Source organism: Pleurodeles waltl, chromosome 8 (assembly GCF_031143425.1).
Source record: "Pleurodeles waltl isolate 20211129_DDA chromosome 8, aPleWal1.hap1.20221129, whole genome shotgun sequence".
NCBI classification, from domain to species: Eukaryota; Metazoa; Chordata; class Amphibia; order Caudata; family Salamandridae; genus Pleurodeles; species Pleurodeles waltl.
The window spans coordinates 778507050-778532348 of NC_090447.1; the positions used below are offsets into that span (position 1 = coordinate 778507050).

At 40.0% G+C, this 25299-nt stretch overlaps 1 protein-coding gene across 1 annotated transcript in view; it reads left to right on the forward strand.

Annotated features, from left to right (window-relative positions):
• Positions 1 to 25299, forward strand: part of GRPR (gastrin releasing peptide receptor) — a 396762-nt gene that overhangs the window by 242764 nt on the left and 128699 nt on the right. Inside the window, exon 2 of the mRNA XM_069203171.1 lies at positions 30 to 381. Coding sequence (XP_069059272.1) covers positions 30 to 381 — 352 coding nt within the window. The remainder of the gene's footprint in view (positions 1 to 29; positions 382 to 25299) is intronic.

Sequence of the window (25299 nt, forward strand, 5' to 3'; positions counted from 1 at the left end):
TAAATGTAATTATTTATTTCTGCTCCTAGGTACAAAGCTATTGTCAGGCCTATGGACATCCAAGCCAATAATGCCCTGATGAAGATTTGCATCAAAGCCACCCTGATCTGGATTCTGTCCATGACACTCGCCATTCCTGAAGCAGTCTTCTCTGATCTGCATCCATTTTACGACAAAGGAAGCAACAAAACCTTCATTAGCTGTGCACCGTACCCACACTCTGATGGACTGCATCCAAGAATCCATTCAATGACATCCTTTCTCATCTTTTACATCATCCCCCTGTCCATCATTTCCGTGTATTACTATTTCATTGCAAAGAATTTGATCCGCAGTGCTTACAACATGCCGGTTGAAGGGAATGTGCATGTAAGAAGACAGGTATGATTTCCTTTATTTCTATTAATGACTGTACCCGGGGGAGGTTCCAGTTACTATGAAATGATGACACCATAGGTGTCTTGCACTGGATGCATTATGTAATCTTCTATACATTAAGTTGTCTGCACTTCTAATGGAGCATAACATATTCCACCACTTTTTACAGGAGATCTTGGATGTTGATTTCCACCTCATTAAGATCATCTTGGCACCCATCGCTTACATGGTCTAATAAGTGCAGTTCGTATTCAGGGAAAGATGAGGGGGGTGGATTAGCTGCAACTCCTGCCCTGTTAAGAAGTCAATTATGATTAGCATTTTAAAGATATCTTCAATCGTGAGTTGTATTCTGCTCCAAAGCAAATGAGTAATTTTACAGGAAAAGAACATGTGTTTTCCCATCTATTTTAATCTTATGGATGTGTCATAAGTAGCCATGCACTGAGTCAGACATTTGCTTATTCATTACTTTATCCATTCCTAGTAATGTAGAGATTGTATCTAAGAGTATGTGTTTGGAGTGGGCCAATGACAATTTACCAACATTACAGATAGAGGGAGTAGAGCTAAGGGGTAAGGGGTAGATTAATCGAGAGTCAAGCTTTAACATTGGCAGTGAGCTATCATCTTGTGTCTTGGGCCACCAGGACCCTTGGAAGGCCAAAAAAGCTTGTAGGTATCTCAGAAAGTCAAGGAGGTTAAGGCTTCCCCGTTCCTATCCAGTTTCAAAATATTTCAGGAAATCCTGGCCCGCTTGCCTTTCCATGGGAACTTAGAAACGGGTTTGTCCACAGTTTTAAAAATGGAGGTTGAGAGAGATGTGGGGAGCCTGCTTGAGAGAAAGCTTGCAATCTAGGCAGAATCTCCACACCCAGGGCAGATCTCTTTTGTGAATACCGTAAAGTAGTAAAGTTAGACCTTTGATCTAAACTCAGGCCAAAAGTCTAACTTTACATTTGTGAATCAGGCCCTAAGTCTTCAATCTTGATTAATGTTTTGTTTTCATTGATTGGCAGGGAGGTATTCAGGTCTTTATTCCAACTGGATGCCAAGATATTTGAGGGCATCTGGTTGCCATTTTAAGCCTGAGTAACCAAATTCTACTGGACATTTAGTGGGAAAACCCTGGTCTTGTTTCTGTTAAGGGAGTACCCTGAGACCGAGGAGAATCTCTCCATCTCATATATAATGTGAGGGATAGCCAAGTCTGCTTTTTCAGTGAATAATAGCACATCATCGTGGTAGGAAGCTACCACTGCCTACCGGAACTCAAAAGGACACCCTTAATGTTGTGGTTATATCTGAATGATGAGAATAGTGGTTCAATAACTATCAAGAGTAGAAGTAGAGTTAGAGGACAACCCTGTCAAGTGCCCTTTTTGAATGAGAAGGGTCTAGACAGGCGTCCATTAACCCTGACTTGCTCAATCAGGTTTACATTAAGTGCCATTATCATATGAATAAAATCCTCTCTCAATTGGTATTTGTGCATAGTTGCATGTAGAAAAGTCCAGGAGAGCTTATCAGAGGCCTTTTCCGTGTCCAGGGCCTTGGGATACTCAATGTGGTGCACCTTATCAAGTGCATGGCAGAATAGCCTAATGTTGTCAGCGGACAGTCTACTCTTCAAGAAACCAGTCTGGGAGGTAGCAATAAGTTTTAGTATGACCTTCTCTAGTCTCTGCGTGATGCTTCTATCCTAGATTTTTGCAATCAAAGGTAATTAAAGATAAGGGTCTGAAGTTCCTAACATCCAAGTGGTCCTTCCCCTCCTTTGGAATCACCACTATTGTGGCCTCTGACACAGAGCCTAAGATGCGTCCTGAGTCAGCGTATTGGCAAAAGATGGAACCTTAGAGATTGACTATCAGTTCCACAAAGGTTTTGTAAAATGTGGACATACATCCATCGGGCCCTGTGGTTTTCCCAGACCAGACTCTGTGAATGACTTTCAAAACCGCCTCTCTCTTTGTGTGCATTAAAAGAGAGCTGGTCCTCTTAGGGCAGATGTGGAAGGATGCATGGATTTAAGTAATCATTGCATGTATTTAAGTGCACCAGCTTGGTAGACATATAGGTTGGCTTAGAAAGCCTGGAACATACCTACAATGCCCTGGGGCGATGTAACATTATTACTGGCATTGTTTCTGATAGCGGATATAATTACTCTATTCTTACTGTATTTCATGTAGTTTGCAAGTGCTGTCCCATCTCTGTTTCTGGATACCAAATTCTCAGATCCAGAAACCTCTAACAATTTCTGGGCCCCCTATTCAGTATTTTGTCATACGCATATTGTGAAATATGTAGTCTCATTAATTCAGACAATCCCTTAGAGTGTCGGAATGAATAATTTAGTGTTTTTATTTCAGATTCTAAGTCTATCATATGTTTGGCCAGGGATTTATTTTTGATTGGAATGAGGTTTATCACAAGCCCTCTGATGGAGACCGTCAAAGAGTCCCATTTGAAAGAGGCAGAGGTATCCTTAGGTTTTAGTTCAGAAACTGGCCAATCAGTACAGCAATATTCCTCCTAGTGTTGTCATCCTCTATGAGATCGCCATTGAGGTGTCATTGTTTGAATGGTAGAGAGGAGTCTCTAAACGCATGGTCTAGGGATACACAAGCATGATCCAAGATTATTATCAGTTCTATATGGGGTCTTGGCACATCAAGAGTAGTGTTTTACTGACCATAACATAATCAGTCCTAGAGAAGGAGTGGTGAAGTGGGGAGTAAAATGTACAACCACTGCATCACGGTTGTAAAACTTCGGTACATCAACCAGGTTGTTATTCTTACAGCATAGTTTCATTTAATTGTGTGATCTACTAACCAGAAATGTATATGCCATCGGTCTTGTTAGGGTCAGTGTATCGGTAGGTTGAAGTTCCCACCTAAGATGACTTCTAAATTGTGGGGGACCTCTGACAATTGTTTATTAAGATCTTTCCAGAATTCCATTAGTTCTTATTAGGTGCGTTTATGTTCACAACAAAGAATATCCTGCTGTTTGTTTTGGCCCGGGTGATAAAGCATTGACCTTGGTGATCATGTGAGTGAGATAGTACAGTGCCTTCTGATTTCCTAGAAAACATAATAAGAAGTCTGTTATTCTTGTTTAGTGCTGAAGAGTGTACAGTCTCAGCTATCCATGAGCAGTAAAATCTGGCATCCTACTGGAATCAAGAAGTGTTTCCTGTAATAATGTGATGTTGCCTTTTAGCCTACTACAGTAATCTGCAATCATTTTACATATGACGTGGTGGTTCAGGACATTAGTGTATAGCAAAATAATTTTAAGTGGTGTAGTCATTATGTTGATTATAAAGTTGAATTAATGTAGACAGAGGGAACACGGTTGAGTATGTGTATACATATGTAGCAATCTTACCCACCTGTGTACAAATGAGTGCAGAGTGTGGCATGTCAAGGGCATTCCATATTGCGTATCAGGTAAGTGTAGGACAATTACAACAAGTGCAGAAGTTGTCCTAGTAGGAGTGTGTTGTCTGAAAAAGCCTACTATAATCACCAGTATGGAGGAAATGGGAGAGAAGCGGTGCAAGGACAAAAGAAAGAAAACCAATGCAAAGTAAAAAACAAACAAGCCTAAACCACAACCCTCCCACATTTCACCTCAGAAACGCAAAACAAACCCACTTTCCTACCCTTCATTTAGGGGAAAGGTAGGCCACAAGCAGGTCCAAACCAGATACCATAGGTCCCAATCCAAACCTATGAAGTATTTGAATTTGCAGAGCCCAAACATGTAGATGAAGAGCATAAAACACCTAGGCATATAAACAACATGCAGCCTTCTAAAGCCTTTTCTACTAATCTTCATGTGCGAGTGATTGTATTCATGTAGGCCCACCTGGTAAATTTATCCAAGTACAAAGTCACAAGAAATAGGCCAGACCATAAATGTAGTGAAGTGGAGAACCTACTAAATATGTAGTAGATGGCCTGAGGGTCAGGTAATATCCGATGGATCATCAACTGTGTCTCAACCCAATGTTAATACACACACAAACAAAGTCAAAGCAAGATAATGAGGCCCTGAGTACAGTTTAAAGGTGCTTAGGCCAGCACTATTTTTAAATATGGATGAAAACACTATAATGTACAGTGTACAAATTGTCAAAACAAACGTCAGAGAGGAAAGAGGTTTCCCAAAGGGATCAGTACAACCTCATGTAAAATAACCTGTTTAGCATGTCCATTTGAGTGGCAGGTCTAAGAAGGACTATAGGTCCTGGGGGTTGTAAAGATCATTGGTTTCTCTTTACATAGAATGCAGAACTTTGTCTTGGCCAGCAAAAGAGGAGGGAATGGCAAGGTCTCTCAAAGGCTGACGGAGGCCCAGGAATCCTTTCCTGACAGCCACTGTTTCTTTAGAGTAGCCCTGCGTGATAGACATTTTGGTTCCATTCTGTTGTTGTGCTAGATTTTCCTCATGTGATATAGGATCACTTCTCTATGGCAGTAACTTAATGGTCTAAAAAAAGTTGTTCTCAGGCATGACAATGGGTTAGCAGAGTTGGTGGAAGGTTAGCCTGCGGTATTCTGTGAGCCCTCTCTACTTTGAAATACTTGAGGGAATGTGGTATCCAGGAGTCTAAGAATTCAGCACAAGAGTTTATATTGCACTCTACATTCTCAGGGAGACCAAAAATGCATATGATGCCCCAATGGTTAAAATCCTTAAGCTCCGACTGATTTTTCACCATCACGCTCATCTTTTGTGTAGTTTCATCTGATTGTTTTTGTACTGAAGAGTTGGAGTCTTCCAAAACACCAAACCTGGATACTTACTTTGTGTCTGCTGGCAAGCCCCTAAAATCATTACAAAGGGATTGCAGGTCAGGATGTATAGGGTCAGTGTTGGCTTTGGTCTCTTGTGCCATGTCATGAAGTGCGTCCAGATGCTGCAGAAGGATATTAAAGAGGGAAGTCATGCCTGTTTCAAGTTTAACTAGTGAATCCAGTAGTCGGCGGGTCCACCTTTCCATGTTTCAGAGTGGCTTTAGTGTCCTAGGTTTCTTTGTGGTCCTTCGTCTGTTTTCCTCTATAGTCTGCCATTGCAGTATGTCTTAGTGCCCCTTGCAGTTTTAGGTAGAGGGTGATGTAACAGTACCGAGGACCCACCGTTTGTGCTGAACTGCAGTGATCGATGAGATTAATGTGGCGGTGAGAGACTCTCAAACAAAGTCTCTAAGAGCTAATAGTTAATCAATGACCAGTAAGTGTTGAGAACTTAAGACAATCTGAATGGTGGTAGCTAGCTACCCATGTATGTTAGTCACTTACTGGTGATTTTTTTGGTGTACACAGACTGATCATGGGGATGACACCAAGGCACCCACATTGTTGTGAACTACTATGTGGCAGTAAGTAGTGATCCAGTAGTGTTCAGGGAGCATTGGACGCAAGCATGAGCTCATCTTCTATATAAAGCTGCACAGTTAATGAGAGGTAGTGCTCAGCTAAGTAGAGAAGAAGCAAAATAATGAGGACTTGCAGTGTTCTGTTGAAGGCCATTAGGTATAATGTGCTTCCAGAGTCCTTATAGGTATTAACGTGTGTTGCAAATGTGGGCAACCCACTTACTGGTGTTGCAGTTGTGTGGGCAGCAGGATGAATATGGTGGATGGCATTCTCAGGAGATCAGGTCAGTAACCTCCAGGAGCCTCCGGGAGTAGACTGGCAGAATGGCAGATTGGTAAACTGATCTTGACTCTTTTGGGTGTTTCACAGGTGCCCGGAATGCTGCTACATCCTGCTACATGCTCTGTGTGCAGAGGAGCTGAGCGCCGCTGGACACGTGGTGTCACACACTCAACAAATGTAGTCCCCAGTGCTGCTACTGAGCACTCCATGGCTTGTTGGTAGTCTATGAGGATAGAGCAAAAGCCCTACACTCGGTGCAAGTCACTGCCCCTCAGGCCATCATGAATTCCCTGAGAAGTTGTGTGGTTGTGCCTCCATGCATTTGGTAGGGACATGCAATGTATTGTTTATAGCCACCATCTTTGGCTTGCCGATCAGGAGGAGGTGAGTGAGACAGAACAGCGGAATCCTCTGATCAGGAGGGAGCTGGTGCATTGTGGAGGCAGGACTGGAGAGCCCCAGGTTACTGCTTCTGGAATTCACCTTCTATTTATTTTGGGCACAGGATGTAAATGGATTGAACACAAAGCCCACAGCTTAGGCAGCCATCACACTCGAACGCAAGCAATGTTCGAGCTCCTGAACATCTAATCCACCATCAGTTTAATATTGCTAATTTGCAGATCCATTTCAGCAATCTGAGATCTCTTCTCTAACTGAATCAACAGTAGCACCAAGATCCGCTTGTCCAATGTTTTTAGTGAACTGAATTGATATTGTTGTGAATGTGAGCCAGTGGTTCAAAACTTCTCGCATTGATGTGTTTCACCAAGGTGGTTTTAGGTGCTGTTGTAGCGTCTTAGATTCCATTAAATTACTCTGATTAACCCTGAGCCCGGCTGGCTATTACGTGCTGCCAAGACTGTTTGGTAGGATGATGATTCCTTTCTTTTATGGGTCTTTCTGTCTAGTGGGATCCTGTCTGTCGTCTTGGGTTCAGACTGGGCCTGTTTCGGGAACCCACACATTGTCCAGGCCTGAACTGAGGGGAACTTCTCTGGGACCCCAAAACATAGAGTCTACCTATTCCCGATGGGCTCATTTCAGAGTAACAGTTCTGTGGAGTACACAAGTATTTTTAGAGAATAAGGGAAACCCACAGGTACTCAGGGATCAGGGGTCTAAGAATCTCTAAAGGAACTTTTGAGTGCAAAGTGCAAAAAAGTTAAAACAGATACAATGAGGTCCAAGTCTGATATGCAAATATACAATTTTAAGCATTTACTAATTCAAAGTGAAAAATATTTCAGTGGGGAAACAACCACAAGAAAAGTCATGAATACTCCCATACTCAGGCATTTCACATGTGACATAAAGGAAGAAACAATGGTAAGGTCACAAACCATGCTCATTTATATAAATGATAGTTCCAGCAATTTGAGTCATAATACTGTAGTCAACGTTTCGATCCCTTAACCTGATTAAGGGATCATCATCAGGATATAAGGAGTTATGCCTGAGATACAGTTGGGGGTTACTACATATATAACCAAATGCCAGCACAAAGGCACCACTATATAGTCCTTCACACCGACATTCAGTGCAAGATTCCACGCAGGGTTACAATGACAATCTAATCAGAGAGGATCCAATAGCTTGCACCGATTGGTTATGAATGAAAGGCGGGGAAGAGTCAATTGAGGCACAATAGCTTTCTCACATGCATCTACATCAATATGTAGTTTACCTATGTCTCAGGAAGAAACTGGTAGTCCAAGACCGAAATTAAATCAGGAGAGGAACGTGGGACCTGATTCAACAAAGTGCAATACCTGTGTAATATTGGCCGTGAAGTGTTCTAACGGATGGCTAGACCACTAACATTCTGTATTTATGTGGCACACCTGAAACCATCTTGTTGGGATCCTAGCTGTAAAATGGAGAACATTTCCTTTAAAATGGGCTTCTTTTGTAATAGAAACTATAAAGCTGAAATAGGGACATATTTTCTGTAAGTTTTCAAATATCTTTCTAATCTCTGTCAGTAAAACAGTGCCACATGCCGAAACACCAGCAGCAGTATGTCAGTTAACTCTCTGGAGTTCTCCTGCATCTTCCCACAGTGATCTAATGAACAACTAAAATACTAACATATTTAAGGACAAATGTGTGGCACAGCTGAAGCCATTTTGATTAAATCAAAGCTGTAAAATCTGAAGCATTTCATTTGAAATGAACATATTGAGGGGGTTCTTTTTTGTCACAGAATTTAGTGGTCAAGAAATCTAAGTTGAAGAAATATTTGCTTCGATTTCACAAATATTTGTCACGTCCTTGTCATTAAAACATTCTGACATGCAGAGTGAAATGTACTTCCATGACCAGCAGCAGCATACATGCTAGTATACCTGAATCACATGGGAGAATCCTGAGATTTTAAGCCAAAAATTGCTTAATTTTAGCTATCTCTCACCTAAAATTGCCTCTGCTTCAATAGATGTAAATGTGGGAAATAAATTCTCTCAAGTTTTTTTTTTAAATATCCCACTTTTGTCTTCTAGAATATTGGCATGTATGCAGCAGTGTGTCACTTAACTCCCTGCCAGCATTTTAGAAGAGGGAAGTGGGAGATTTGAAAAAAATTATTAGTAGAATCTATATCCCACATTGACTTCTATTGAAAGAGAGGTAATATCAGGCAGCAGACAAGCTAAATACAGCCCTTTTTTGCTTAAAGCACACCTAATTTGCGTCTACTAGCATGTATGCTAGTAATCAACTACAGCATACTACGGCATTGCCAAGGAGGTTCAATGAGCAACTAGACTACTAAGATTTTGAATTCAAGACAAAGGTGAGTGACTCCTGAATGTAATTCTGTTGAAATAGGAGCTGTTGAGTTTAAAGCCTTTTATGAAGAGCAGGCTGAACTACGTAACCATTGACATGTTAATGCACTCAAGAAACAATAGGGTTAAAATACGAAGGGAGGTATGGGTTGTTATCAGTTTTAGATATTGTCATTTTAAAGTTCCTAAAACTAAAAAGAGAGACATCCCCGTACGGCATCCCCCATCCACATTTATTTACTCAGCCTACCTATTTTCTCAGTTTCTTCACACTGCTTTAGACACATTGTATGTAGTTAGGATGTTTATAAGGTGTGTATGTTCATTTCCAGAACTAAGCTGCAGATTTTGGGGCATTACAAATTGTTTAATACTGCAAAATGTAGCAGGGTCAAACTTAGAGGTGGTTTATCTCACAAAAGGTATTGTAAGCATGTCCCTAAGGTTTATGCCAATTTGGTCATCTCAAGAATGTGTGTAGTGTATTTTACAAACCTGCAGAGTGTTGGCCCTACTGCCTGGCAAAGGATGTATTTTCAGTGGCAAATGCACAGCTGTCAACCTCCTAACTTAAAACTGCAGGTCATGTTAAGTAAGAGAGTAATCCCTTTAGGGTTAATAGAAAACTGGCCACAAGTGTGGCAGGTTGAATTGCATCAAGTCCACAAACCCTATAGGATGCTGCAGTAATCACTGAATAATGTCGGCATTGATGTAATCAATGATGTCATTTAACATGTTGTGAGTGGTGTAGTATGTGAGGTAATAAAGAGTGTATGGTATGGTGGGTGTGCAAGTTACAATGAGATAAGTAAAACATAACTGCTGATTTTCAGTGGGTTTTTTGGTCTTTCAATTTTAGTTTTTGTGGAATTTCAACAGAATAAGTGATGTAAAGTAAATTGCCCTTAATGAAATCTAATCTGTTCTCTTGTAATTATCTTCTGATTCTCTGCCCAATTCTAAATTTCTTGTAATAGCAGATTAGAAAACATGTTTCAAGATACAGCCAACAGTAAATTTGATCTGTTACCAGAAGGACTTCCAAGCTCTACCTTTATTTTTAAATAGGATACTTTTTTGTGTCGGGAATTTTACTAGTAGGTGCAATGTATCTCAAGTGGGGATGCAGAAATTCATCCCATTATTAAGAGTTATTCTTATAGACTATAATGCTGATATTGTCAGGTCCTGTTGCTTTTCCTAATTTTTACTAGCCCCGTGCAGGGAGCCCTGCTCCACTGGACTAGGTAATGGAACGTAAGTCCAAAAACTCCACTAGCCCCGCCAGCGAAGAGATCACCCATTGTGCGCTGCAGCCCACTATGGGCTGCACAGCACAAGCGCAGAAAGTCTGTGCTTGTGCTGTGCAGCCCATACCTGGGATTCAGTGCACACTCTAGCACAGAGGGAGGCAGCCGCTTCAGGGAGACTTGTCGCTGTAGGATGACGAGGAGAGGAGGAACCCCAGGGAGACCCAGGTAAGTCCTTGTCTCTTTTTATTGTTGTTTGTGCAAACTGGTGCACAAACAAGGACTGAAACAGCAGCTTTTGTTGCCTACGGCCCTGGCCTCAATTCAGGTCAGGCCACAGGCAGCGAAAGAAAGCTGCCATTTCAGGCCTTTTGTGCACCGGCATGCCCAGTGTGCACTGCACACAAGACAGGCCGGTGCACAAGAGGCCTGAAACGTAGCTTTCACTGCTGTGGCCCTCTGATGAAGGCACCCGATCTCGGAAGCGCTAAGTAGGGTGGGGCAATGAGGCCTGACTCTGCTTAGTGCTTCTGAGATCAGGCGCATTCAGTAGTCTGCGGATCACGGAACTGCATCTCTGCGGAATTCCACAGAGTTTTTTTCAACTCCGTGGAATTCCGCAGAGTCAGACTCCATGAACTCTGCCCAGGCCTAATTTTTACATTCATAATAATTCTCTCAAATTTCAACAAATCTTATAAGTAGCTCTTCATTATACTCTTTTACAAACTGTAGGCCTGATTTAGAGTTTGACAGATGAGATATTTTTTCAGAAAAGTGACAGATATCCCTTCTGCCATGATACAAGTGTCATTGGATGTATACACTTGTAATACAGTGGATGGGATATCGGTCACATTTATGTTGGAGTATCCCACCTGCCAAACTCTAAATAAGGCCCTAAGACGTCACACTGTCTTGAAAGGGGGGGGGGATTACAAGGATATTAACTATTCTCGCCATTGTTCTCCTTACTCTCTCCTTTTACTTCTTACTTGGAAGAACAGAGTCACTTATGTCACCATTTTCCAAAATTAGCTGTCATCCAAAGGTTTAATGACTTCAACCATTCTTTACCAAACATTGATGGCTGTTTCTTTTTTCTTAAATTTGGTAGATTTTTATACTCCATAATCCTTTATACACAAATCGCACAATCAATTATTTCACTCTACAATATTTTCTTAAAATCTGTTGAACTTTGCAGTGTTTCCCTAGGTGTCTAGTTTTCAAAAATGCACAGGTTTGCTCGGTTTCCCTAGGTGCCAGCTGAGGTAGGGTTCAAAAACTACAACTACCCATTTTTAAAAAATCGGGTCAGTTTTGCATAGAAAGATTTGATGCATCCATGTTGTGTCTTTGGTTTGTTTCCTGTCACTGGAACCAGGCCTACCTACACAAGTGAGGTACCATTTTCATAGGAAGACTGAGGAGAATGCTGGGAGGAAGGAAGTTTGTGGATCTGTGCAGATTCCAGAACGTTCCATCACATAAATGTGAGGAAAATGGGTTTCTTTTAGTCAAAGTTTGAGGTTTGCATGGGATTCTGGGTTAAACATACGCATTAGAGCCATGCAAGTCAACCCATCCTGGATTCCCCTAGGTATCTAGTTTAAAAAAAATGTACAGGTTTGCTACGTTTCCCTAGGTGCAGGCTGAGGTAGGGCCTAAAAACCACAGCTATCCAATTTACAGAAAGCGGGTCAGTTTTGCGTAGAATAATTTGATCCATCCATGTTGCGTTTTTGGGCCGTTTCTTTTTCAAGGGCACTAGGCCTACCCACACAAGGGAGGTTCCATTTTCATCAGAAGATCTGTAAAAAACGGGTCAGTTTTGCGTGGTGAAAATTGTTGTATTCATTTTGTGTTTTGGGCCCTTTCTTGCCCCGGGCACTAACACTATCCACACAGGTGAATTACCATTCTCATCAGAGGGGTTAGACAAATTCTGGGTGGAAGGAAGTTTAAGGATCTGCGCCAATTCTAGAACTTTCCATCACAGAAATGTGAGGAAAATGTGTTTTTTTTTCAAAGTTTGATGTTTGTAAGGGATTCTGGGTAAAACAACATGGCAAGAACCACGCAAGTCACCATATCCTGGATTCCCCTAGGTGTCTAGATTTCTAAATAATACCGGTTTGCTAGATTTCACTAGGTGCCAACCTAGGTAGAGCCCAAAAATCACAGCTACCCACTTTGCAAATTGTAATTTTGAGACATGCCCTGTAAGTCACATGCTATTATGGGTACCCATAAAGTAAGAGATGTAATAATAACCCCTGCTTCCAAGGTCCCTATGTTGTGCCCATTTTGGAAATACACAGGTTTCCTTGATACCTACCCTTCACAATTCATATTTTACCATGCTCTCCACCCACTACACAATGAAAAACCATTGCAAGATGCAGCTTAGGTATTGGCTCTGGGTACTTCTAGTTCTTGGAAAACCCACAAACCCTATATATCCCCACAACCAGAAGGGTGTAGTAGATGTCATTTTGCATAGTTTTTGTGAATCGGCTAACATGATGAAAAGTTACAAATGAAAACGTTGCCACAAATGCCAATTTTTTCCTACTAATTTTCAATATTTGTATTTATTTAAACACTTGGCTTCTCCTCGCTGCATTTAGAATTATGTCTAGTTTTCAGAAATGTATAGCTTTCTGGGATCAACCCTGAGTTTTACACCCGTTTCCATCACAAACTGGCAGGAGGTTGAAAGCACAAAAAATAGGGAAAATGGGCTATCTCCCAACTAAATGCCAAAACTGTGTTAGAAAATTAGTTTTCTGAATCACATCATCCTGTTCCTAAAAGCTGGGAAGATGGTGATTTTAGCACTGCAACCTTTTTGTTGATGCCCCATGAAGGATAAAAAAACAGACACTTTCATCTGCAGCACTCTTTTCACATTTTCCCCCAAAAAACAAAATGTTGTTATATTTTGGCTCATTTCTCAATTCCCTCTAGAAGAATCCACACCTTTAGAATGCCTAGGACGTTTGAATAAAAGGTCAGAAATGTGGCATAATTAGCTCACGTGGACAAAAAGTTATGGAGGCCTAAGCGCGACCTACCCCAAATAGCCAAAAAAGGCTTAGCACGGGGGAAGAAAAAGGCCTAACAGTGAAGGGGTTAATTGCTCAAACATCCTGCATGCTCATCATTTACATATCTGCCATTTAGCATTTCCAACCTAGATTGGAAAGGGTTTCCTCATTTAGTATACAACAGTGGTACCCTGAGTTAAAAAATACTACAGATTGTACACCCCTTATAGGACCATGCCAAAAATGGTCACTATCTACATTGATTTTCAATTTTCAAAGAACCTATTAGGTTAGATGCCACTTTTCTTAACTATCATTTGCTGGTCCTCTCGGTACTTGACTTCTATATTTAAGGTCACCTACTACCTTGGAATGGTGCTAATTTGGCAGAGTGTTGGGGAATATTACTGATGGTAAATTACACTTACCATAAGAACCATTGTCCCAAAGTGTTATGTAAGAGGCTGCCAGGGTTCAGGACCAAATTCTATATAAAATAAAATGAAAGGTTTGCTGGAGTACTAAAATATGAGAAGAATATTTAACAAACAAGTATTCAACAAGCAACAATGTTATTTCCATTTTCGAGACAGATCAATCTCTCAGATTAATGAAATATTTACTTTTTTTTAAATGGCCTATTGTGTTTTAAATATACATTACAGCTGTTGCATTTTTGGGGGAGAAAATACATAAGAGGAGCCATAGGTTACAGTCTATTTTTGCTTGTTTTTTTCAAATAAAAACAAATCTTTTTTTCACACCTAACTATAATGTTACTTGAAGCGTTGGTTTTTGTCAGTGAATTTCTAGGGTTTTTAAATGAAAGGTAATAATTTATTACGATACATATTGGCCTTGTTTATATGGAGGGGACACGCAACCTCCCGCCCCAAGCCTTACTAGGACCTAGGTACCCCAGGATCATTTTTTTATGGGAGGGGGGGCCCACAGCTCCCCCAAGCCGAACCAGGCCCTGGGTACACTATCCCCCAGGGCTATTTTCCTTTAATTAAAGGGGAAGAAGGCTGTTTGGCACAACTACTTGAGCCTTGTTAAGCCCTGGAGACCCCATCCCCAGGTCCACTCCTTTAAATAAAATGGAAGGAGGGCCCCATGACCTCCCTCCCCAAGCCTTTGAGTTTGAATGTAACTCTTTGGAGGAAACAATCCTCTTATCCGACCATGATCCATTGCCGTCAGGCTTCAACCTTAGCTATGTCCCGGTCTAGTGCTGCAAGTTGGCCGCTGTTAAAGCTTTGTGCTATTTGGTGCTATTTTTATTTAAAACTTAAAAAATTTAGATCTACAGTTTCCCTTATTGCATTTTTGTGTTTTTGGATCATTTTGTTCCTTAAAATATTGTTTATTTTTATGAGTCTATTTATAAAGTTGAATTGGAATTTTATTGTTTTTGTGTTTTCAACTTTGTAACTGTTTTGGTATTTCTATATGCTTTACACATTTTCCTAAGTTAAGCCTGTCTTCTCTGTACTATAGCTACTAGGGGTTTGAGCTGAGCTTTAAGCTGGACCAAACAAGAATAGTGTCATTATTGCTTGTGGTGGACTACCCTCCATCCCAATTAATAATCCATTTTCTCACAGAAGCATACACATTTTAGTCACTCTCTGCAAAGCAAAGAGGACATCCGTTCTTCAGTGTCTTGGGTATAATGTAGGTGTGTTAGCTTGGCAGAAGGAGAGAACAATGGCAAAGTGAGGGAATTTGATATTCACTACATTTCTGACCAGTAAGATCCCAGTTTAGAACAGAACAAAAGTATGGATACTAGGTCACATTTTAGGCACTTAAATCTCCAGCTGATATTATTTTGCAGTAAAAACCAACTCTATAGCTTATTTGGTGATCAGTACAAGCTATGAAATACTTTATAATACATGTGAACCTACAACTCCGTATAACTATGTAGTAAGAGCACAGTAAGCAAGTCTTCTTTTTAGCATGTTTATTTACAAAATGACACCCTGTAGTGTTACCTGGAGGCCATCTCAGCACTAACTGCCTTCCTTGGGGACCTCACATGAGGCCTGAACACAAAATTCCACGAACTGTGGTTCTAACAAGGTTTAAAGCTATAACACAAAGCAGGTTTCTAATTGCAGTATTACAATTGAGGTATGACATCTTTAGTCATCTGTAATAAATAATGATGTAACTGCTCAGCTGTAATAACTTCTGCTACTCATAACATTCCTCACTCAAGCTTTCTTGAATTTCTGGGCTTCAGGAGAAGAAGGTGGGATTCCTGGGTGACAGCAATGTTAGTGGAATTAGACGCCAGGTCTGCCAGAACTATTTTTCATTTAATGTAGTGCGTGAGACCATTTATGTTCATATAGAAGAGGTTCAGCAGTTTCAGGCACCAGAGTGTTGACATTTTACAGTAATAAGGTAGCTAACATATCAATAAAGACAATGTTTCAGGGTAAGATGTAGTAAAGGGCTAAGAAGAGAGTGATAAGGAAATGGGTTGGAAGGATTGAGAGATAGGATTTTTGAGCAACAGATACACTATAAGGTGGGATTGGGGTTGTGTTCCCGAACAGGTATTGGCAGTTAAGAGAGGATATAAGCTCTTCCTAACTTTGACTGGTGAGCGGTGGCTCTAGGCAACGAGGAGTCCAATTTTCAATGGGAAGTAGAAAGCTGGGTATGGGCATGTCTGCATTGAGTACAGTATATATACTAATGACTTAAAAGCCTGAAACTGTGATCTAGGAAGCTATGGTGTAACTTGTATCAACTATTGAGAAATACATAAAATACAGTTCTATATTAGGTAAGAGGGCGGGGCTGTAATGGAATACTATCTCATGTCAGGAAAGCCTTTCAGGCGTCCTCGTGTAACATTCGCCATTGGAAAATCGGTGCATTAGAAGATGGAAGATTGATGGAAGCTGTGAATATTTTTTCCCCTAGAAATCTGGTTATTTTGAAGACTATTATGAGATGGATCTGTGAGTCTGGCTGCATGCCGGTATAAGGAGCCCCATGTGACCAGAAGTTGAAGCTAGAGAATCATTTTCTCTGTGTTCTCTTTATTAGGGAACGCATCAGCACTGTCATGATTTGATTCAGATGGGAAAGACGAGAATTTATAAGATCTGCGATATCAGTCACCGAATATTAAAAAGGAATTGCCCTGATGAAGGCGGTTCTACAAATCGGAGTTTTGCCCCCGCAGCGCGCGTAGGCCTAGTTCCTACAGTTGTTAGAATGGAATATGAAATTCTAGGGTCCAAGTAATTTTCTCTTATGAATTAGGTGGAGACGTGATCCTGTTCTAAGTTATTGTATGTTACAACTGTGAATGTTATTAAGGCTTTAAAGTAGTGCCATAGAGAAAGTATATATTCAATTTGTATTTTATTGTACTTTGTACAGTTTGGACTTCTTGTTTTTCTTCTTTTTATGTTATGTTTCTATTATCTTTTGTGTCCTGTCTTGTATAACACTGTGTCTTTGTTTATTCACTATATATCAGTGTGTGTGTCTTTCCCTTTGAACATGTAAATATTTATATATTGTACTTGGATTATTGTTGCTTTGTTGTTGTACATACATATGGAATAAATATCATTTTTTGTATTATATTTATCCTGATTGTTTGGTTGTTTTACATTGTAAACAACAGCGAATATTAGCTGTAGCTCATTTTCTTTTCTTGTGTTCAAGCCTTTCAGGCATACCCAACAAGCTAAAGATGAAACAAAGAATCAAGTCAGTGGTCTTTCAGGACAAAACAGGATGCTGTTTTTCTGGGTGTGTCTCTGTCTTTTACCAAGACTGCAAGGATCTTGCGCAGACCTTCCTTGTCAGGGCGTCTCTCTGAATGTCTATTACAGTCTCTGGTAGGTCTTTCTGGACTGTCTCAAAGTGACTTCTCAGAAGACTTCTTCTTACTTATTTGTGTTGGAAACAAAACAAATGTCCAAATCTTTGAAGTCGAGCCCTGGACGATTTCCAGTGAGCCTGTATCACAGAATCCCACTATCTTTCCATCCACTGCTTTCTGCATTGTTGGAGGTGTCTATATGTATCATCCCATTTGCAGAGCTGGAGACGAGGGACCAAACATTATTCCTCTTCAAATTCAAGGCCTATGAGAAAATGGCTTTCCAGCCAATATCACCTGTCTGCTTGGGCATGTCTGAGAAAGCAGGCAATTATTGGTGTAGGTCTGCCAGTTTGTTCCTATTCTATGGTCTTATCCTTTGCACCTGCTGAATTTCAAGCAGAGGGGAGAAGGTAGTGTGTTTTGGTTTATGAGGAATATGTGCCTGGAAGTCCAATAGTTTGTCTTCTTCAGTTTTTCTGGATTGCCATAAAAACAGTCATTAGCTCTGTGGGATGTCTTCCATTTCCACATCTTTAGTCTTAGAGGTCACAATTAACGTTCCCAGTCAAGGCTTTATTTGATAAGTGTTTTTACCTACTGTGCCCAACACCTGGTGAAATGAAGTGAGTTGAGCTCTCACATGTCTGGGCTCTTTTGAGATTTAATTGTCTTATTATCCATTGATGTAATTGAGAGACAGATTTCTGAGATGTGTCTCGGGATTGCTTGCAAGACTGTGTCAGACATCCTTGCAGTGGAGGATTCTTTGGTAGACTTTTTTTTATATCTGCTAGTGCTTCAAAAACGGACATCTATCTTGATAATGTATGCACGTTTGTTTTGGTGTGGGAGGTATGTCAGAGTTTTGGAATTGTGTGACTGTCTTAAGCTTCAGAGATTTTACCAATCTATATTATCTAGCACCAGAATTGTTGCGCCCCACTGGAGTAACTTTAGTTTTGCTCTCAAAACCGATCTTAACTCTCATATTCTTGTATGATACCCTCCTTCACTTAAGTATGACTCTTGCAGGGGGTGGACAATCAACCAGAAATGGGTTATGCCAGGCCACCAGTTAAAGACCACAATTTTGCTGCCTGCAGTTATGCAGATTCTATAAGGGGACTGTCTACAGGTGCAGTCTATGTAATTAGCTGACAGAAAAGGCACTTACTTATGAGTGAGAGACTACTGACCTCCGGCTCCCGTGGGTGGAAGAAGTAACACATGGTTACTCAATAATTGACCACAGTTAACAGGTGAAATAGTAGATGGTCATATTGGTCACCTTGTTTCTTGTTGTTTGTTCCCTTCTCACTCATCAGCCTCCATGCCGCTTAGGAACACCATTAATGCTCATGCGATACAGGTGCCTAGGTGCAGCAAATAGCAGCCTTAATTTTGTGGTCACCCTTCTCTGGTGGTTGCCTCAAGGGTTACTTGTACAGAAGGAGTGTAGAAAGACACCGTATTTAATGCAGGATGCCTCCTTGCTGTCTCAACTTTCCTCATCCTGGCTGGAATAAGGTCATTGTGCTAAAATGCAAGTAGGTTTTGTTTCAACATCCAGACAGAGCTACTCCTTCAAGTCTTTAGAGCCTTGCATTTTTAATTTTGTTTGAAATATCTAAATTAATTCACATTCATAATTAACAAATATAGTTTTTTTAAAGCATTTTTATTTTCACCATCTTTTGCCATATGGAGTTCTCTGCCTAACTGTGGAGTCTTTCCCTGTTAAATTCCCTTTTTAACTCGAAAATATGTTTTAAAGATTACTTTTGAATAAAACCTTCAATGGAAATATATTAAATATTAAAATTTATTTTTTGGAGGTTAAAATTAAAAGGATATATATTCCCAGCTAGAGAAAAAAGTAACACACATTAGTAATTATTACAAGTGATGTGTTGACTTAATCAAAATGTATTTAAGTATGTATAATAAAATGTATTATTACATGACGTTTTGAATTCAAAGTAGGCTTTTGAAATATTTGTATTTAAATAATAAATATGTACTATTAAAATATATGCTATAGGAGGGTGCTGCAGTACCAGTGGTTGGCCTTGTGCAGTGCTGAATTTAACATTGTTTTTTTAGTAAACTCAGAGTTTGTTAGTACCGAAAGTAAAAAATCTACCCAAAATGTTAAATTTACTCAAAAATGGAAGTTACCTTTGTGAATCAGATGTAATGTGTGCAAGTACCATGTTTTTTGTGGACACTGTTAACTTCTCTTAGTATGTAGTAATTGTAAACATTTATTTCATTCCAATAGTGTACAACATGCAAAGGTTGATTTGCACCCAAAAACCTGCATGTTTTTACAGGGCATTTCCTCCTTCAGAATGGCAGGAGTAAATCCTTTCTTAGGTTTGCAAAAGAGAGGGAACGCCACCACAATTACTGTGGATGTACCTCTGGAGGGTCTTGGCAAAGATATTTCCTCATGGAGAAGCAAACACAAAAGTTTGCAAGTGCTATTATGCTTTAAGGTGACAGGCCCATATGCATATATGTACACTTGTGCATTACTGTATACTTAGACACTTACAAATGTGACTACTGTCATTAATCAGCCACAGTTACATATCCCGAGGAAGTTTCCTGAAAGTCATATGCATAAGATTAAGGCCCTTACTTAGAGTATGGCAGTTCTGATGCTCTGTCAAAACATGATAGATATCCCATCTACCATATTACAAGTGCCAAAGGCTATAATACATGCATGCAGTTCATCTGCCACATTTTGTGACAGAGTATCACATCCTCCAAACGTTATGCCCAAAATTGTGTGAATCAGGCCTGGTAATGGAAGAATCAAATCTCAGGATTATCTCTCTCCTGCTCCCCCATGCCCTGATGGGTTCAGTTACTGATGATCCGAAGAGAATGATGCATGCATTTCCCCGCAGTGGCAGTGAGTCTGTGACTTACATGCACTTTAAGCTGCTGACTGAGACATACCCTTGCCTAGAAAGCATACCTCCTTCTGTGACTCTGAATTGGAAATAAGTCTCTGGCCTGAAACCTCCATCACCCAAACTCACATATCAATAGACAGTAAGCCGGAATGTCTATAGGTAATTGAGAAGGAATGTCTACTGTCATTTGGCAGGAACAAGCTAAGAAGTAAGAATTTGCACACACAGACCTTCCCACTTCAATCACAAACCAATCACTTAGAAAGTGATTTATATTTTTAATCACATTCTTTTAAGCACCAAAACCTTCCTGTGATTGCTAATGCACAATATTTTCCTCTGTTTGAATTAACTATAACACTATCAGGGAACAATGTGTTTCTGTAACACCTGTGGTTCAAAATATTCTTCAGCTGGGAGTTGCTGCAGGGTGTGGGAGGAGGGAGGATGGTGTGGAAGCTCGGATGGCTAGAGGAGTCTGTAGTCTGGATCATCATAGGTTCTTCCTGTGCCATGGCTGGAGGTTGGGCAGGGACAGGAAAACAAGCCTGGGCTGCAATGCAATTTGTTCCGAAAGCAATATTTTAGACATATTTAGGGTTGTAAAATAGGGTTAATTTTAATCCACCCTGGTAAATCTGGGTGCAAGAATAACAGCCCACTCGTGAGTGAGAGAAATTAATCTCTGTTCAGCTCAACTCATATTCAGGTCCATAGTGTTGTTTTGTATGATAGCACTACTTTCTCAATACATTTTGAAGATGTGCAATAAATTCAGCGAGACCTTTTTACTTAAGTGGTACATATATAAATAGAGTTATGAAACTACATCAGGTCTTCCACATTGTGGGGTAATGCACCATCAGCACTACATTGTGAAACATTACAGCATTAATATGCATAAGTTAAAGGTAAATGTTAAATAATTAAGAAATAAAGGAACAGTAACTTATTAGACATTTAAAAAAAAAAACAGGACCGGTGGAGTAAGGTCTCCCCCAAGATGATGTAATGTCCAACATTTGACATAGTGATACACAACAATGTAAAAAATCAGACTCGGGACTCTTTCAAGTTCAGTCTCACCTTTATTTTCATTGTGTGCATTATAACTGTTTCCGAGGTCCATGAAGAGTCACCCAAGGAGACTCACCTGCATTATCTTCTACATTCTAGAGTTACACACTTTCATTTACACTCTTAAAACAGTGACACATGCACATTTCTTACCAGAATTAACTATTGTCTTTTTTATAGGGTCGAAGTTCCAGCCAGTCTGACAAGCAGTCTTCTACATCAGTTTCCAAAGTAGAGTGGGTAGCCCACTCTGCTGTCAGGTCACCGTGGACCCAGCTTCTACGGTGGAGGAGTAGCTACCCTATTTAGAGATACCCACCTTCCTTCCGGGTCTGTCTCCAAGACTAAAGTGTACTTCCAACACCTGCAGATCCAATGTAGGCTTAATGAAATGCCAAGTGATGTCATGTTCTGTTGGCCTCCTCAGCATTTCTATTTGTTTAACACAAATAAGTTCCTGCCTCAAATTAGTATGTTAGTGATGGCTCTTTGGCACAGAGGATTTCCTCCTGATTGTCCAGCACAGGAAAATATAGTGATGTCTACCTCGCCCTTAATAGGGTGCAGCAACCCTCACTTCTATCTAGTGGCTCTGTGGCAGATGAGCTGCTAGATCAAGGTTTTTGGACCGTGGGCTCCATTGAGGATATTGTATTTAGTCATGGCTTTGGTTTTCTGAATTTTAGAATTTAGACTTTTAGCCTTTGAAGAACCTCTTAGACATTATTTCCAACAATTGGGATTACACACTCAGCTGGAGATTGTATTTTGTTCAATAAATATTTTAAATAAAGTATCTGTCCTTTGGAACGGGCTACAAACCAATGAAGTACCACTCTACTGCAGTATTCCAGCAATCACCTTAAAGCTCCATATGAAAGCTTACCTCTTGGATATGGAAAAAATGCAAATGGAGGAAGAATTACTTTAGGGAAGAAGATGCTCCAAGCCAAAAACTCCTGTCTAATGGATATACCTAAATATGGATAAATTGCTCCTTAAACAGAGTGAGCATGAAATAATTAAACTCCCCACATCAGAAAGACACACATTTCTCCTTTGGCCCTATTATCACTGATTTACCATTGTTTCCCTTTAAGAAAAGTCTCCACCTGACGGGTCATATTGGACATGCCAGCAACCAACAATCGAAAAAGCAAACTATCCCAAAGTATATGGGAAACAGAATTGCTCTGACTTGTCAGCTGAAGCACTGTACCACTTGTCCTTTTACAGATAAAACTGTAAAATTGATGAATTTGTTACAATTAGATTAAATACCTTTGAAAATGGTTCAATAAATCCAATGTAGACTACATCATTTGGGGCCAGATGTAGGTATATTCCAATTTGCGACTTGCAAATTGCGAGTCGCAAATTGGAATGTAGTATGGTGTCCCTGACACCATCTGCGGCTCGCAAGGGGGTCGCCAAGGCCCACCTTATTAATATTAATGAGGTGGGTCGCAATTTGCGACCCCCTTGAGAATCGCGGCACTCACAAGGATGCCTGCTGGAGACAGAAGGCCACCATGTCTGTGACTGCTTTTAAATAAAGCAGTTTTTTTTATTGTAATGCAGCCTGTTTTCCTTCAAGGAAAACGAGATGCATTACAAAACTAAAAAATGAAACGTTTTCGTTTCATTTTTTCAGAGCAGGCAGTGGTCCATAGGAAAAATGTTTACAGTGACATTCACAACCATGAAGGGGTCTCATGGGGACCCCTTCCCTTTTGCAAAAGGGTTACCACCCATTTCAAATGGGTGCAAACTGCAATTGCTTTACGACTGCGTTCGTGGTCACAAAGCAATCTGGCATTGCACTGCGACTCGCAATTAGGAAGGGGACTCCCCTTCCTAATTGCCACTCGCAAACCCGTTTTGCGATTCGGTAACCAGGTTACTGAATCACAAAAGGGGTTTTGAGCATTGCAAAGTGCAGTTTGCAAGTCGCAAACAGCAAAATTTGCTGTTTGCGACATGCAAACTGTTTGCTACATCTGGCCCTTAGTTCCCCTACGGCCATCTATACGTAGGTTAAATCACTACAAAGGATTAAGGCTATGATTCAGCAATACAGAAGTGTGATCATATGCAAAGTGACCACAGCACCCAGAAACCAACCAGAAGTGACACTTTACAGTTGATTCTTGACAGAATGGAACGTACATTGATTTTGCCTTGCGACAATATTCAAAATGTGGAACAGGATCATCCTTAGCTAATCTGACCCTGCTTAGGATCCTGGTTTCATATCCTCCAGAGCTATAGTTTACCAAAACCATTTTTTATGACCTGCCCCTTTTTTGAGTACCACATCTTCCTAAAATTCCATTTGCACCTCTACAGAATCAATGTATGCTTTCCCGATCAACTATTACACAATTACACCGACCACTAGAGTGGCAGCCTTTTTAAATGGTACTCAGTTCATGTGCATGCTTTCATTCAGCATCTGGTGCAAACACTTATGGTGATGCTGCCACTCCTGCTAGAGCCTAGGCACCAAATTCTCTACTGAATAATTCCCTTGGGGTTGTATTAACCATGTACTACATTTGAGTTGTGTGCACCATACCATACTCCTATATTTTAGCTTGCTACTCATTCTTTCTGTGCAGAATTTCTTCTGTCTTTTACAACACAGAATATTAGCATAACCGTATGTTATTACAGAGATGAGATTTTCTTTAAATGTTGTTTTCTTTATTAAATCCTTTGTGCGTTACTGCTTAGGATTCCACCTAATTTTGCAAATCTTGACAGATTGTTTTTTAATTTCATGGTTGCAATCTGAATGACTATTTTACCTTTTATTTTCAATGTTATTTGCATGTCATTATTCTTCACATGCTGAGTGCCATTCTTTGAATACAGTAATCAATTTGACCGAGAATTTTCTTGGAAAACTGCTTCTCAGGCTATCTATAAATTAGGCTGGCCTTGCTTTTACTTTTACCTAAATACGTGCCATTCAACTACAGCTCTAATAGAAACAATCTCCCTTTTTATAATTTCTGTATATAATGCTTGCTTCACTTAAAAATATCCTGTACTGATAATGACGCATGAATGACTCAGTGTTTAAACACCATCAAAATAATTGGAAATTGGACTAGTTAATAACTCTCTTTACTAAGATTGCTGGGCAAATACAAAGTGATTTTGCACCAACATTTTTCATTTCATATTGGTATGTTGCCTTTTTCTGTCCTGTATATGCATTTGCTTTCTATATATGTTGAATTCTCACTGAGTGATCACATGAGCACAAAGCCCCCTTATTCCACTGAATGCCTTTTTAGGAGTCTTGAGGGGTGAAGGGAGTTAGAATCACCACTTCAAATCAATTAATAGTTTAACCTATTTGGTCACACATTAAATCCCAGACAGAGAGTAAAGTTCAAAGGTTTATTATAAATCAAGAGCCTAGCTTATGTAAATGAGTCTGAAAAACATGCTATATGAGTACGAAATCATTAAAGGTAAAGTAAAGCACTGAATAAGATAAAATAATGCGAGCATAAAGCATACAAGAATTTCAGTTGCAGCAATACAAAAGATGATGAACAAGGTCCGATTGACTGTATATAAGTTGCAGTCCTCTTGCCTAATCATTGGAGAAACTACATTATTCTAAATACCTTAAACTAAGCTATAAGGAAATCCTAATTATCTCTCAGGGAATATAGGAAATAATGTAAATGTAGAAAAGTGTCGGCAAAGCAGAAACCTCAGTAGAAGTTCTGATAGAGGTGTTGCATACCGTAAAGCCACACACAAATGAAGAGTAAAGAGGTCTCAATTCCTGTAAGTCTCAAGGGAATCTGCCCTCATCAAAGGGTAAAGAGAATCTGCCTTTGTCTAACGAGGTGAATTTTAGTATTTAGTATGTATACAGCACATTATACCCAAAGGTGAATACAAAATAAAACTACAGAACCTTTGAGAAAGCCATGTAATCAACACCAGTAGTTCCATCTTCCTTGCACAGTTGAAGTTGCCAACTCCCATCAAGTTCTCATCCAATGAATTGAACATCAAGGGAACCTTGAGTGTCTCTGGGAGACTGGTACACAAACAGGAGTCTTTCCTTCTCAGTTCCTTAGTGCTCCTTTGTCCTTGCCAAAATATCCTCCTGTACCCAACTATCTCAGATGAACAATATGCCTTTCATTAACTGTAGGCTCAATAAAGAATATTGTAATGCAAGCAAAACTTCACGCTGAAAGTAAGACACAAAAAATCCACATTTTAGGCCTATGGTTATGTTAACTTAATA